This window comes from Tenebrio molitor, chromosome 1 (assembly GCF_963966145.1).
Source record: "Tenebrio molitor chromosome 1, icTenMoli1.1, whole genome shotgun sequence".
Taxonomy (NCBI): domain Eukaryota; kingdom Metazoa; phylum Arthropoda; class Insecta; order Coleoptera; family Tenebrionidae; genus Tenebrio; species Tenebrio molitor.
In genome coordinates, this window is record NC_091046.1 from 41,947,825 (window position 1) to 41,964,067 (window position 16,243).

Genomic DNA, 16,243 nt, shown 5'->3' on the forward strand with positions numbered 1-16,243 from the left:
AGCAAACATCCGAGGCCTTACAATATCCAATGACGTTCGAGGAGCTGCTAATGACAGTGACAACAATGTATTGACAAGTTTAAAGTTCACGTTAATAATAATTGGTGTAAAGTTTAGATAAGTAGATTTCCAAATAACGTTCTTTAACACTCCTTTCATGGTCATTTGTTAAAGACAGGATTCAATATCTTTTGAGAATAAGTCCCAACACAGTCTCTTATTTTTTTTTTTAAATAACTGTTCATAAAAATATTTTTTATTTATATTTGTTAACTAGGTACTTAAATTAACGAGGATATTCTAAATGGTCCAAAAAACAGACAATTTATGAGAAAAATAAAAAATATAATAGAAATATTATGTGAATTTAATTATTTAAACTACTTTTAAAAAAGTAACAAGTGAAGTTCGAATTAAATAACAAAGTCAGAGAATTGATAAAATGATTAGAGAAACAAAATTGAAAAATGTGTGGTATTATCAAAAGAGCTAATTTCCAAAAAGCGCCTGCTATCGGGTGTTCATTTAAATTTCCGATCAAAGTTGGCGTTGAAGAGTCGATTGTGAACGCACTACGGATTACGGATCAGCTATCAACTGCTTAAATCTTACGTTTTTACACGAGTGGTGCGTTCACAATCGACTCTTCAACACCACTTTTGACCGAAATTAAATGAACACCCGATATAAAATTTAATTCTTGTTACTATCTAACATAATGGAACATCAGTATCCATTGCACATCACTGTAATATCAACAGACAAAGATTTTTTTTTGTCAAAACCATTGGTAGAGAAATTTGATCCAGATGAGAAAAATTTGGATTTGTTTTAACCGAGTGTGTAATTATGATGTTAACTGTAAAAAGAAAAAAGTTGTCCTTCCTTGGGGTTGATTTGATGATAATAATGTTCAACAGAGAGTTCAACACTTTGTTATTTTGAACGTTGAAAAAGAAAATGACTGAACAAATTGGACGTTATTAATATCTGCCAAGGATATTAAAAACTGCATTGCAGATTACTGCAAGATTATTACGGAATTATTTGAAGAATGGTTTGGAGCAAAATTACTCTAGAATGCTGCTATTATAATGAATAATGCGTCATACCACGCACAACTATTACGATGAGCACCTCTATGTATATGAAAAAACTGTACCAGTTGAAGCAACGTTTTAAAAAAGAGATCGCAGAAGTTTTTTTTTATGATTGGATAATTACAAAAGAATTCAAAATTCATTTTTATTCGCAAATTACATAATAGTTATTTGTGTATCAAGGCCAAAAAGTGCATCTTTTTCGTCTGAGTCTGAGTTTTCTGGCCGAGGCGCAGTCGAGGCTTGAAAAGAGGCGAGACAAAACGCACTTTTTGGCACAGTAAATATTTTTTGGACTTGGAATATTTGACGTCCCGCTTCAATAGATTTTTGCAATACTAGCTACACAGAAATTTCCCGTTAGAAGAAAATAAAGAGGAATATGGAAAAATAAATGAACAAATGTCACGGTAGAATCCGGTGAACCGATCCGGTATCCAGCACAACATTTATGCCGAAACCGTATGTCTTTCCGGTACCGGAAGAAAGAGAACTTCTGCCATCGTTAATTTTCTTCGAGCTTTTAAATTAACTATACAATGGAAAAAGGATATTTTACAAATTCTTTCACACCGAAACAACACTTTAAAAGGATTCATTCTGTTTTTGACAATGAAGCAACAAAGTGTCAAATGGTGATGACAGGTGATCAAATCTAGCATTTGAACTTGAGTTAAAATGTAATCGACGCAACAGGAGTTTACAAAACATGCTAATCCATTTACTAATGATTAAAATAATCAAACAATTTGGAAATGTAGGAAAAAGACTGTTGTTTCTATTTTTCAAAATCTGATCTCTTTGGGGACTCAATATGCTATAGTGTGGGAAGATGCACAAGAATGTCCTTTCCAAAAGTCCTCCAAAAATTGTAATTTACGAAGTCCTAAAAATGGGAAAGTTTTCCATCACGGCAAAAACTTCCTTCTCATATTCCATCACAAAGAAGACATTGTTTGGACCCCTCAGGCGTACTATTATTACGATAGCCACCTTGTGGACCTGACCTGGCACATTGTGATTTCTTTTTGTTCCCAATTAAAATAACAATAAATAAAATGATCACTAAATATCTGCACTAAGTACTGAAAAATGAAAGGGGAAACTAAAACCAAGTAACAAAAAAGAGAATTTGGAGAACGGTGATGGAAAAGTAGAAAAATGAACGGAAAGGTTGTGCGGATGAAAAAGAAATAGGAAGAAACGAAACAGAAACATGAGAAAAAGCAGTTTTTATTTGTACAACATTTGTTGCTATTGCCTTATGCAAATTGAATCAATTTAAATTCGTCGATAAATCTCGTGCTCATAATGAATGAATCCAATTTATCGCTGCCACTCAAAACCTGACCCAAATTTTGAAATCCACCATTCACGTCCACATCTCGCATCTCTTGGCGTTGTTCTCTTGCAAACAGAAACGTACGCGAACAAGCTTAGGAAGCGACTTTTCTTGTTTATCTCCGCCGATAATTACCACTTGGTTAATTTATTCCAACACACACGCGATTCGTGTTCGCCATGTTATTGCTTGATCGATCACCTCCGTAATGCCATAGAATTATCCGGAATCGAAAGGATTAATTAAAACAAACGCCTGTGGAGGTGGCGATTAATTAAATTATTTAGCGGGCTCGAATCCAACTGCGGCGTTCCGTTTGCGTCCAACTTTTTGTTTTTCTTCCACTATGTTGATTCGTGCCATGTTGTTCGGATGTGGATTCAATTAGGGCCCCCCCGGGGCGAGCTGGCGGGGTGTTGTTGATGCGCCTCTAAAAACAACTTACCCTCGCTTGTAAATTGATTGGGAAAAAACGACCCACTTCTGGACCAGGAATTGATATTTGATACCCGTTATGAATTGGCGCTGCTGCTATGTTTTGATATGACATCACATGTGAACATGTGCTCTTCGAAGAGCCTCTTCACAATTATGTTAGCAAGTGTTCGACTCGTACCGATGTAATTTATTCCATATTGTCCATTCTTCGCTTCATCTTCAGCTTTCTTGAGTTTGGCTAAGCCCCTTTCAGATGTCGCTCAGTGATTTAAGTGTGTTTTTGTAATACACCCATCTACTTATCTTGTCAGATTATAACTCATTTTTAAAGATGTTTGTAAGCTCCTTTACACACCACCTCGAATTAATGGAGGCGGCGATTTTCTCACCGGCGATTTTGATTAACACCGCATACAGCGTGGTCCCAAAAATATACATTTCTTTTCAAAAACTTAACACGTTTTCACTACAAAACAAACAAAAAACTGTGGTTCAAGGTCACCCCAGCGTGACGTCATTCACAAGTTGTCACTCTGCGAATGTCAAAAACAACATGGCCGGCGTGTTTTATTTTTAGATGGTAATGCAGTTTCTGAGGTGCAATATGCATTTTGATTGAAATGTCGATAAAACGAGGTGTTTTGCATAACTTACATGGAATGATGCAAGTACAAAAAAAGGAATATAATGAAGACTTTAAGACAGACATGTGCAAACTATAACCTCGGGGTACTTCCCGACCGCGAACATAATTTACTGCAGGTTGTGATGAATTCATCCAGTACTACTGCCTTGACTTGTGACAGATAATAAATTAGGGATAAAATTTCGAAGATTGAAAATATGTAGACTGGAGAAGGTGATGTTGAAACTGATTGGAACACTGGGTCTAACCTGTGGGGGAAAGTGATACTTGTCGACAGATGTTTGTGTAGGTCTAAAAAGCATTTCCTGTTTGAACTGACAAAAAGCAACCGCTAGGGATGTGTTTTCTATTTTAGAAAAAATAATTTCAGAGAAGAAAACGTAGTATGCAACTTTCAATGTTTGACGACATACAGTAACCAAGTTCCTAAGTAATTTTTTTGGATTAAATTACATTATAACGAATTAAAAAAATAGTGGTCGGGCAGGTTGTGGTTTTCTCTTTCCTTTACAAGTTTTTAATTAGTATCGGCACCTACCTATTTCGTTCAGATACATAACCTCACTTTGATCGTATTTTATCGCCAATGAAATCATTAATTAAAATAAAAACAATCATGTCGCACTAAGAAAATGAACTTGGAAAAGAAATTATTCACACCGCTGCTTGTGCGCTGGGTAAATGACGTTTGACAGCGCACGAAGCTACGTCATACGTTAACGAAATAAAATGTTGATGTCGTTTTAAAATAACAAGCAAAATGAATATCTGCGACGTTTATAGATACTATTATTATCAGTAAAATTTAAGGCCAATAGAAGATCCATTCATTAAAGAAAAAATGTAAACCTTACTTAATAATCGATAATTCAGTATATGTTGTGTAGCAATAAAATGGGTACTTTTATAGGTATCGATCTTCAAAATTCAACACCCACATTGTATTTTAAATCACTTTTTGCAATGATGACGTTCACGAGCATGTCACGGATACTGCCAACTGCAAAAAATTACCCCAGTTTTCTCATTGCTTAAATGGAAGAAAATTCCAGAAAAATCTCTTCTGTTGTTACATTATTTTGAGCTAACCTGTCAAGACTTGGTTAAAAAAAATCTCAAGTAATTTATTTCATCAAAAACATAAACGCCCTAGCCCTAGGATCATGTTTATTTGAACGGTTGGCAGCATCGGCAATGTTTAATTATTTGATGACGTTTACTAAGTTGAAAATAAATCAGAACAGCCCGAGTAATGTTTATCCTACGCCAAATTATTATTGACGAATTGTAAATATGTGTTGATTTGATAAATGGAATGTTTAAAAATAACCGCTGTAAACGTTACAAAGTGAAAAACTCGGCTCTACTGGGTAAGTGAGGTTATGTTCATTAATAATGTTATTTTTCGGGAATATAACGGCTTTTCTCTCAGATTTCTATTACAGATTTGTGTCCACAGAACAAACAACGAGTTCTTGCAAATTTTCGTAAAGATTAAAAAAACATGGACACAGCTGATGGCAGCTGATTGATTTGTATGCTGAGCACTGAATTTTTCTTACTATTCAAAAACAAAAAAATTTGATACATACATGTATTTGATTTGAGAAACATTATTGCGATACCCACTAATATTTCTTGAATTTACTGGCGAAAAATCTTTTTGCGGCAACATAAAATTTAAAAAAGATTTTGGACCCATGGGAATAACTTCAAGCACAATTAAAAAAAAGTCTTAGAACATAGACAATCTTTTCGTAATTCTGACAAAAAAAAATTGCTTTTAAGTAAAATTAAAGGTTCAAATTCAGAGAAGAAGATAATTTGAAAAAAAAAAAAAACAATAATGTGGATTTATTAAGGTTTGGATAGGTTTCTGGGCAGGTGGTTTAGGACCATTTTATCGAAAAAGTGGGAAAAATAAATCGTATTTTTTTTACTATCACGCACAAATTCTGTAATTGTAATAATAATAAAGGGATATTGTGTTGGCCTTCAAAATCTCCAGATTTAAAACCGGAAGAAAAGTATAGGATTCAATCAAGGCTAAAATTAGAACGATTTAGTTTAGTTGGACAAATATTTATAAACTTCACGATAAAGACCATGACTAAATTCTATAATATTCGAAAGAATAGTTGAACAATTAACATTTATAATTTTGTTGCTCCATATTTGTTCTGTTGTTCACGACTTGTTCTTAAAGTTATTGTTACATTAATTGTTAAACTGCCAAAAAGGCTCTCCAGACATTGTTAAATATGGAATTTATGTAAACGTTTTCTTCTTCAGTGGTCAAAACAACATTTTTTTTAATTTATTTGGATAGAATTATCAAACTGGTACATTTTAGATAAAAGCTGGTTGAGATTTTGAACCAATTTAAATAATTTTAACATCTTATCCAACTTTACTTAGCTCTTTAGATACAAGCAACAATGTCGAAAGATATTTTCTCCTCTGAAGTCTGAATAATTATCATTTCAATTTCCTTTGAATAATGATTAACACATTCTATTAAATGTTATCTCGTCTGCTGATAAACAACTGTCTGCTACCGTATTTATCTCCGTTCTTTGTATTTTGTACTTCCACATTCAGAAATTTCAACAATATTCGAAATCATAAACCGAGTCCTTTAAACAAAAAAAAAATACCGATTGAAAAAAAAGGTGCTTCATCATAATAGGTATAAAAATTTTCTTGACAGGTCATTTCTTTCGTGACCTCATAAAAAAATTTGACAACCATAGAACACATGACGATGCAGTATTTTAGATAAATTACCTATCAAAAAATCAATTTTTTCCAGTTTAATTAATTAAGCTTTTAAATGTGCTTTCAAAAATTACTACGTGCACCATACCAAGATCGTTCTGCGTAGATGTTTGACACTTGGAAAGTTAAAAAAATCGATCCAAAATTGAGAAAGAGAATGAAGCGATAAACTCTGTAGAAAATCACTTAAACCCGAAACAATTGTCAATAAATTCGGTGGGATTATTCCATTTGTGCCTTCTTATATCTAATCTGTGAGTCAGAAGCGAGAAATCTTAAAATTTACATTTCCAGACGACCTTAACCAGAGTGACAAATTTTGAATCACAAACACTGGAGACAAAAAGAAAACCGGAGATAAAAATTAATCGCACAATAAAATTTAAATTTATTCCGAAGTCGTTGCCTCCAAATACTGAAACGCAATCAGAATTTGTCCCGGACCGGGTGCCGTATTTCATCGGCCATCGAGGACGCACCGTTAGGCAATTAGTGCGCAAACAGTAGGTTATAATGGCATTAAAAATATCCCCAGCATAAATAATCGTAACTTTCACTCATCGGCTAAGTCGGATTATGTGAATGAATGAAATGCACATAATTATTATAATATAACCAAAGTCATTCAAGGCCAGAAGGCTTGAATAAGCCTCCCACTACTACTCCGATACTATGTTCACATATTTTATAATAAATTAATGCAGCCCCGAGGTGGTATTTTTTCTTTTGCACACCACATAGTATAGTACTGGACTAGTCTAACGAGTCACTTTATCCCGGCCGTTACGGCACTGACAACTTTTGCATTATCGAGAGCAAGACTTGATTGTTTTCCTGGTCGGAAACAACAATAAACAACAAATCAGAAAGGCAATTCGATCGCGGTTCGGATCGATCAATCCAACGGGTCCCGATGAATGGGCCATTGTGAAACCGGCGGCGGCGATAACACAATAAAAATTTCATTCATTAATTAAAACGACGTTATCAGCGTTTGGCAACAAATTCCACAAATGCGTCACTTTGCAAGCTCGCCTTTCAAGAACGGTCTGTTTGTGAGGAAACAACAGCCGTTTCCGAGAAGCACCCTCGGTGGTGCGACCCAGGGAGGGTCAAAAATAGCGTGACAGAGGACAGACCAAATCCGCCTCGAAATTTCACTCATTACTGGAAGAAGCTCACGGTGCGTGGCTTAATTTAGACTTTATCTCGCGGCCAACGTTTACATTCTTTATCAGGCCATCACGATTCGGCGACGGCGGCGGCGGGCGCATCGGAAAAATTCATTACCGGAGATTTGAATTGGGGCAAGCAGTTCGCGGCGGCGTCCGAGCGCCGCGAAGGTCCTTACCTGGGCCTTGTTGAACTTGTCATAGCACCTCGTACCCTTCCGGCCCATGGCCGGCGTGATGTCGGCCTCTTGAGCGCCGCCGAAAACGCACAGAACGAGCAGAGTCAAAGGCACTTCGGAGCGCATTTTCGAAATCGGCACCGCTCTTTTCACGATTCGCAACGTCTTCTCGCACGCATCATCGACTAAGTCTCGGGACCACGACACAACACTGCACGGACGCCGCACGCCAATGCTCTCCTCGGATGTTGTGTGAGCTCCAGATGCCCGCGGACTGAACACTTGTGCGGAGATTACTTTCCGTCCAGGGCTGCATTTAGGAAAATGCCACCCGCCGACTGCCTCCCGGAGGGCCCGCTCGACCGCGCCGATTCCGGTGCTGCCACGACAAAGGGCCCCTTAAGTCATGTTTCGTCGACTTCACTTTCTTGCACATTTCAGATGCCGCGATGGTTTAAATGCCAAAGGTCAATTAGTACTGGTCCTGCAATAAGTAATGTTGCTCTTCGAGATGGATTCAAACGCGGCGCTCTTGGACGCAGACCGCTTCGTAAAATTATTGTAATAATAATAATTTTGCTTCACAATTTTTATTTTAAAGAGAAAAACATATTATCCACCAAAAACAACTTCGTTTTCTACGTAATTGTTGTCCGTGCTTTTTATCTAATTACATATTTCTTATGTAAAAAGACAAAAGAAAACCAATGTTTACTAAACAATTGCAACGAGTACTAAACGTGAGAATATGTATGTACAAATAAATTTAATTTTTCTAATTTAGTTACGAAAACTAACCATTGCGATATATCATTTTAGTTGTCAAACGTGCTTCATTTAATAACTAGTGAAAAAAAGTGACATTATATTATCACTAGTGTTAAAAAGTGACATTAGTAGTATTATCCCGGAGAATTATTGAAATAGCAGATTTAAACAGGATTTTGATCAGAATGTATGCTTTTCGTAACTAAATTTGAAAAAATCTTGTATGAAACACGTAGCAAAAAGGCAATTTTTTTGCACACGACATGTTGGACCACTCGTTGACACTCATGGTCCAATTGTCATGTCTAGTGCAAAAAAGACGCTCATTTTGCAACTCGTTGGATAAATAGCTACTGATTGTTTATTTTCGGTAATTGTTCACTTTAACTACTTCTGGAATTTTCGCGTTTTTTCTGGCTAGACAACCTCAGGGCGTCCTCCTAGATCGTGTCCCACCATTCAAACCTTGTGCAAATGCCTTTTTTTTCTCTCTTGTTGTGTTTCAAGGTCGCGTCAAGGTCGCGCCAAGTCTTAGTATAACTAAAGGGTAAGGAAAATTTTCATTTGCAGAAGGTTTGACTGGTGGGAAACAATGTAGGAGGACGTCCTGAGACTGTCTAACCAGAAAAAACGCGAAAATTCCAGAAGTAGTTAAAGTGAACAATTACCTTATTTTCTAGAGTTAAAACAAAACACAACGTAAATATCGCTGTCTTGTGGGTTTATTAATTAATGCAATTACTAATGAAACACATTTTTTGCACCACCATTGAAGTTTCGTTTGTTTCTAATCAATGTTTTCTTTTCAGCCCGAAATAAAAGTGTAGTACATACAGGGTGATTTCTAATAGGTGTAAAAAACTTTGACATCGTGTTTTTTAAGAGACAATGTTATAGGTCCTAATTTTTTTATTTACAGAACTACAGGAGATTTAAGTTGTATTTATTTTGTATTTGAAAAATATGCGAAAGAATTGCATTTATTTTTAGTAAGAAAGAAAAAAGGAGTATATATTTGTTGTTTAGTTTTCAGTGTAATAAATGTCTAACTGTTCTTATCTAATAAATAAAACGTAATTGAATTTAATTTAAATTGAGGAAATATTTCAAGATATGAAGAGTGTAATATACTATTTTATCTACTTTGCTTTACTAATTGCTGAAATTTCAGCTGTTCAAGTTTTCATATTAGATTAGGGACTTTCACGTGGGTTGGTAACAGACATTTTTAACAAAAATATAAGGTTATATTTACTAAATTTACTTCGTAGCTTTACTCGTAACCTTGACGCTTGACGTCAAACGGCTGATGTTGCCAATATAACAAAAGTTAAACGTTACCAAAAACTGTTTAATAATATGATTCATTATTAAACTCTCTTCGATATAATAATGAGCCCATTTGTAACGCAAAGTAGATAAACAGATTTTATTCTCTTTCGGTTGAATTTTAAATTGAAAGAAAAATTACACGTAATAAAATAAAGTTTTTCCAACATGATGGAAATGGGCTGAAGATTGTATCGGGTGTTCATTTAAATTTCTCCTCAAAATTGGCGTTGAAGGGTTGATTGTGATTAGGGGTCAGCTGTTTAAATCTAACCTCACTGTTTGCGTTGTTTGTGTTTTACTATCCAGAGTGATGAGTGGCGTGTTCACAATCGACTCTTCAGCATCAACTTTGAGGAGAAATGAACATCCAATACAATCATAATTGTTTTGATTTAATTTTTTTAGTTTTTGTTTGAAAAGCTGTAGGTAATACATATGTATATGATTATTTTAGTAGTATATTTCTGAAAAAATAAAAAATATACCTAATTGTCCGCAGAACAAAAAAGATTATGTCGTTTTTGGATAAATACTAAAGCCAAGATTTTACGAGTATAAGCTGCAGAACCGCAAGGAGATTGAGAAAATGATATCACCAATAACCACAAATTATCATAATCCTGCACACAATAGTAAAAAAATCTAAAGAATTATTTTTGTACTGTAGAACTTTAAATTCAATAATACTAATTTATTGCCAAATCCATAAAATGTCACCAACAGTCCGGAGGTTTCAAGTTATTCACTAGTTACATAATTATTACTTGGTAAATTTTTAATGATACAGATACTATTTGAGATTTGAGGTTAGGATGAACTATTTATTTATTTCTTAATTTTAAGCCGGATTTTTACATTTTATAAGCAACGAGTGTTCAGATAAATTTGTCGTCAACCAGGCCGTGGTTTTCTCTCTCTCTTTTCCAAACGTAGGTCGTGTTTTTTTTGCAATGCTTTGACAATTCTTCAGGTACCTCACTTTCATCATACTTTCATTTGTTGACATAATATACGATACGTTTTCTGTGCATATTATTGGTTGTCCACTTCTACTCTTTCGTCCTACATTTCCTGTTTCAAGAAATTTTTGACAGCTGATGAAGCTACGCCATACGTCAACAGAAACAAAAGGACATTTGACCTCCTTTTCCACATGTATTTCAAGACATTATTACAGTAGGAGTTAAATACAGTTTGAGGTAAAATTACTCTATGGCTTGTTCTTGAAAATAGGATACCTACTGTTTAATCTCGACCAATCAAATTATGTAATTTGTAATCGAGTCATCCATGGACTTGAAATCCATATGTCTTTTGCGATTGATATGCTTCATTGTGGGATCTAAAGTTCCGTCATTTTAAAGACTAAAATTGAATTGGTTTTCAAAATTTTGATAATGCAATTTTTAAATATATCTGAAAAAACTCTAGTCTCCGCATCTAACTTTGTTGTTAATTACTCCTACAATTTTTCGGCGGATCCTAATCCTGGGTATACAAATAAATTCGATGTAACTTTCACTACCGTTGCAATTGTTTACATGAAATGTCAACTGTCAAGACCTAACCTGTGTTTCACGCTGTGTTTTTTGGAGTGTGGAGTTCAAGTAGCGACATACGATTTCGGATTCATAGTTGACTCGATTACAAATTACATAATTTGATTGCTCGATAATACGAGTACCATAATCAATATTGATATTTTGGAGAGGATTTTTTTCGCGTATTCTGTAAACTGGATCTTTTAACAGGTAGATTACATTTTTTTAGTTAGTTACATAAATTTGTGGGAAGAGCTAACCATCTGCCTATAATTTTTCTTCTGACTTTTCCATTGATTTTTAAATATTTTGAACGAATGTACTCTGATATACGAGTAGATGCCAAAAATGTTTTGTATACTTTTCACTTTAGATATCTAAACAGATAAAAACTGGTGATGGGCAATAAAATTATTTTATTGTTTAGGTTTTATGTATTTTTCAAATTAGCGTAATAATTTTCTTTTGTGGATAATACTTAATTTGAGAATGTAAATTAAACAGGTCTTTTATGGTTTATAATTATATCTCGTGGCAAATTGCTTATTACTTTATAATACGGGTACATTTTTTTTATTGTCAAGAGTTGTGGTCCGCACCAAACCAAATGTCATTATTGTTTTAAATTACGTAAAAAATAAAATTAAAATGTGCTTAAATAAACTTCGACGTCTCCATTACAGCAACAGATCAAAATTACAAATTTATTTATAAAGCTATTTATGTTAATAAAAATAAGGTGTGTGCAAGAAAATGTAGTTCTCATTTTTCATTCAGAACATTATTTATTTTCATGAAGCGGCGACAGTGGACGACATTTTCTGAACACTTGCCATATTGTATACATCGTAAAAAAACGGGTTCCGGCAATTAGTCAATAAGAAATTCCAATTTTATAGTCAGTATGGATAACACGCTTGTTGGCTTGTAAAGCGGCCAGGGAAAGCTAGAAGATGACCGATGCGACAGACAACATTAATTAGTCTGGCGAAACACGTGGTCTCTTCTAGTCAGACATCGAGCTATTTCCACCATACAGGTGCTCCGGGAATAGATTTTATAGAGTCGGCAGCAACGGGGATCATTCATATTTGCCTCCATAAAAATTTATTGGCTGCTGTGGGAGGCAAAGGCGTGTTTGTTATGTTAGGCTTTGTGGTATGCAAAATGGTGAATGACTTCATTCAAACAGAAAATTTCTAATGCTGCACAATCAGCATCGCCGTGCCGTTGAGACAACCATGTTGCTTTCAGATGGCATCGTAGGCTTGCTCGCCGAGAGCTTGTCTTTGTGTAATTGAGACAGGATGGGACTCGATGCAACACTTTCTTGTGGACAACAAATTAGATAAGATATTTTACTCTTTGTCTCGGGGCACTTGACGCCGACATCGAATCAGGCTGAAAACGTCACTTGAAAAGTGGCTCGAGAAAGCGACAAACACTGACCACCTCTTGGACCAGAATTTTTTCATTTACTTTGGGCCAGGGAAAAACATTGACATTTGGAGGACACCAAAGCTCACGGCGACCGGAAAGGAATTTTCAAAGAGGAAAGATGGCAGGAAGTGAATTTCTGACCTCGCGTATGATCTTGTTGCGAAAATAAGCACCAGTCGCAGACGAACGCTTTATTTCCGTGAGAGATTCTACAAGGAAATCAACTAAATAATACTTTTTCTTAAAAATCGCTGTAACTTTAAGAACAGCTTAGTGTTTCAACTGGAACAACAAAGTTGGGGTTATTTCCACTTAAACACGAATTTCCAGATGATGTTAAGTAATTATCGATAGTGATCAAATCAGATTCTTGACTCCTACGTCTTACCACACAAAAAAGATTTTCAGTACAGCAGTGTTTATTTATATTTTGGATTATATGATAATTATTTAAGCAAAGTTTAGTTTTTATCAAAGTTCTATGACCCGTACGAAATTACTTCCATCAACTTAGATAGTGTCCACAATTTTTAAATTAAATTTAACACTTGAGTATTTTTTGTCAACTAAATTTAAAGTCAACAGTGAAAAGTCGTTTTCATTTTGAAAAAATTATAATGTTGAAAAGCACATCTTCGTACAATTTATCTTTTTATTTTATATTTTGAGGAATATACATATTTCCTCAATTCTTTGTTGCTTCCGAGAAAATTTTCAAGAAAGCCTAGAGATAAAAAGTAGAGAAATACGCCTTGCTTTATCAAACAGTAGAAGGTCTTTTTGCCCAGTTGCAGCCTCGACTTCGCCTCGGTCTTCAATCTCTGGGCTTAGCACAAAAAGACTCACTTCTACTCTTAATAATACAGGGTGCGTCCTAAAAAACGCCGCAAGCCATATCTCCGTTATTTATGGCTCGATTTAAATAAAACAAAAACTGGAATAAATCATTTTAAAAACACTATAGGCACGATGTAGATTTTTTTTTTCAAAAAGTCATTCAAGGTCAGATGATAGTCAACTTTGTTTTTTTAAATAGCTTGGTATATTTTTTTATTCTGATTTTGAAAGAGATTATTTTTCTGAATCCAACGATATGCCACATGTTAGAATAAATAAATAAATAAAATAGCATTATTGGAAATTTTTTGTTCAAAAAAAATCAAGTATATATACTATGGAAAACAATCCTAAACGCAATATTTACTACACGTTCTGTCATATTATTTTTTTTTTAATCTTCAGAAAGTATTGTTACTGCGTTTAGGATTGTTTTCCATACTATATCTGATTTTTTTCGAAGAAAAAATTTCCAATAATGCTAATTTATTTATTTATTTTCGCGGTTACTGTTAAATGCATTCTAACATGTGGCATATTCTTTGGATTGAGAAAAATAATATCTTTCAAAATCGGAATAAAAAAATATACTAAACAATTTGAAAAAACAAAGTTGACATTCATCTGACCTTGAATGACTTTTTGAAAAAAAATTAGTCTATATTGTGCTCATAGTGTTTTAAAATTAATTTATGACAGTTTTTGTTTTACTTAAATCGAGCCATAAATAACAGAGATATGGCTTGCGGCGTTTTTTAGGACGCACCCTGTATAATCTACTATCTATCTACTAGTCTCCAAAAACTTGTTCTATCAAACTTGAGTGTCCTAATTCTGGATCCAAATCAAAATCGTTTTAAAAAATCGTCCATGTAGAATTTTTCAAAACATTTTCGTAAATTACTAATTGCAGTGACAGTTTTGAAATCATCCTAAACGCTGTTCAAAAATCAAAAAACTAGTAGTGCAAATGACTTATCTGTCACTGTCATAAGTAATAGGAAATGTCATGAGAAATATGTGTTATTTGCACCCCAATGGTTTTTTAAATTTTTGAACAGCCTTTAGTAATTACATAATTGCTTAATTAGTCAGTTAAAAATCAAAACAACATCTGAATGGACTTTTTTTTACAATTTAACATCTAGTAGGTGTAGTTTATTTGGAACATCTTAAAAATTGCAAATAAAGCTAATTTTAATTTTTATGAACATCCGTATTTCCAAAATAAAAAAGAACCAATAAAAACTACTGTAAATACATAATTTTAAAATTAACTTTTTCTTCGAGGAAATAATTAAAACAATCTCTCCCAAAATAGCAAAATAATTGTTGTTTTATTACCGCAACACCCAAATTTGTTTACTCCAACCGCCAAGCAATCTCTCCCAAAGATTATCAACTCTTGAATGACACGAGCCTAAACAAAAACGACCAAAACATTTTCCAATTAAATTTTACGAGTTTCACCTGCACCAATAAAACACTCATTCCCACATCACTTATTAATTAAACCGAAGCGCACAGTGCAAACTTGCTTGCTTATCTCCCAATGTTTACACCTCGTTATGCTTTCACCTCTGCTCGATCCATAATCAATTTATTCTTTCATTAATAAAATCCTCGTCGACCCGCCTAATAAAATACATTTAAACCTTGTACGTTATCATAAAGAAGCGAATTTATTGGTCTTCATTCAAGCTCGGCACGAGATTCTGCGTGACCGTCGATGATCATGTTGCATGTGGTAAGCCTGTCGACAGGTGTCTCACGTTAATTCCCTTGCCAAAAAATCATAACCGATAATTTTCAAAAGCAAAACAAATATGTTCTGCAAGCAGCGAGGGATTCCGAAGACTCTTGTATCCACTTCAAAGCTAATTAAGTCGGTGCTGGAAACTTGTTAAGTTAGTTTACGGTTTGGCCACCCTGAGAGGCCAAATCCTTCACCTCCAGGAGGGGTTGGTGCGAGGGTCACGTCCTCCACCACCGAATTGGTGCAGGTGCACTGGAGTTATCTTGCAGGAAGCCAGCTAGTTCCATGTTGTGTGGTTATTACCATCTTGTCTTCGATTTATAATCCGAGGAACGGAGTGTTGCACCTGTGTGGAGGCAATCTGTGATGAAATTAGTCGTTAATAAGAAGTAATAACAGAACATGATAGGACATACGAGCTTTCAAACTTTGATCTTGAGCCGTTGTCTATTAATCATACTAATTTTCTTGTTTCTGTGAAGACTTGTTAAGTGTTGCGTCGACCGGTTTGTGTGATCCAGGAAAACGACCGTCGAGGAGTGACCATATACAGATCAAAATAACAATAATAAAATTGTAACTTATTCCCAGCAGATTCACCAAAGAACGAGATAACATTGACGAGAGGTTAAAAGTGCTACAGCTGTTGAGATACGAGGCGATTGTCTTCGGCACAGATGTTGGACAGATTGGGTAATTAGTGAAAACACTCGAAAAGTCCCAAAAGTCCCGATGGAATGTGGGGGGAATGTGGCGTCGGGTGTTGGGGCTTGAATATTTTTAAATCAATTGTGCGGTAAGAAAATGACATGACCGACAGACAGTTGGCTACTTTAATAGCGGAGAGTACTTTTTTCATAATTTCTCTTCTTATTTATCGAAAACAGTGGGAAGTTTTATCGTGCCGTGCTTTG

The 16,243-nt window shown here is 34.8% G+C and overlaps 1 protein-coding gene across 1 annotated transcript in view; it reads right to left on the reverse strand.

The window, feature by feature from the left end:
* The window catches only part of LanB2 (laminin subunit gamma-1), a 71,127-nt gene extending 63,171 nt beyond the window's left edge, over window positions 1-7,956 (reverse strand). Inside the window, exon 1 of the mRNA XM_069048157.1 lies at window positions 7,656-7,956. Coding sequence (XP_068904258.1) covers window positions 7,656-7,781 — 126 coding nt within the window. The 5' untranslated portion in view covers window positions 7,782-7,956. The remainder of the gene's footprint in view (window positions 1-7,655) is intronic.
* Window positions 7,957-16,243: the final 8,287 nt, after the last annotated feature.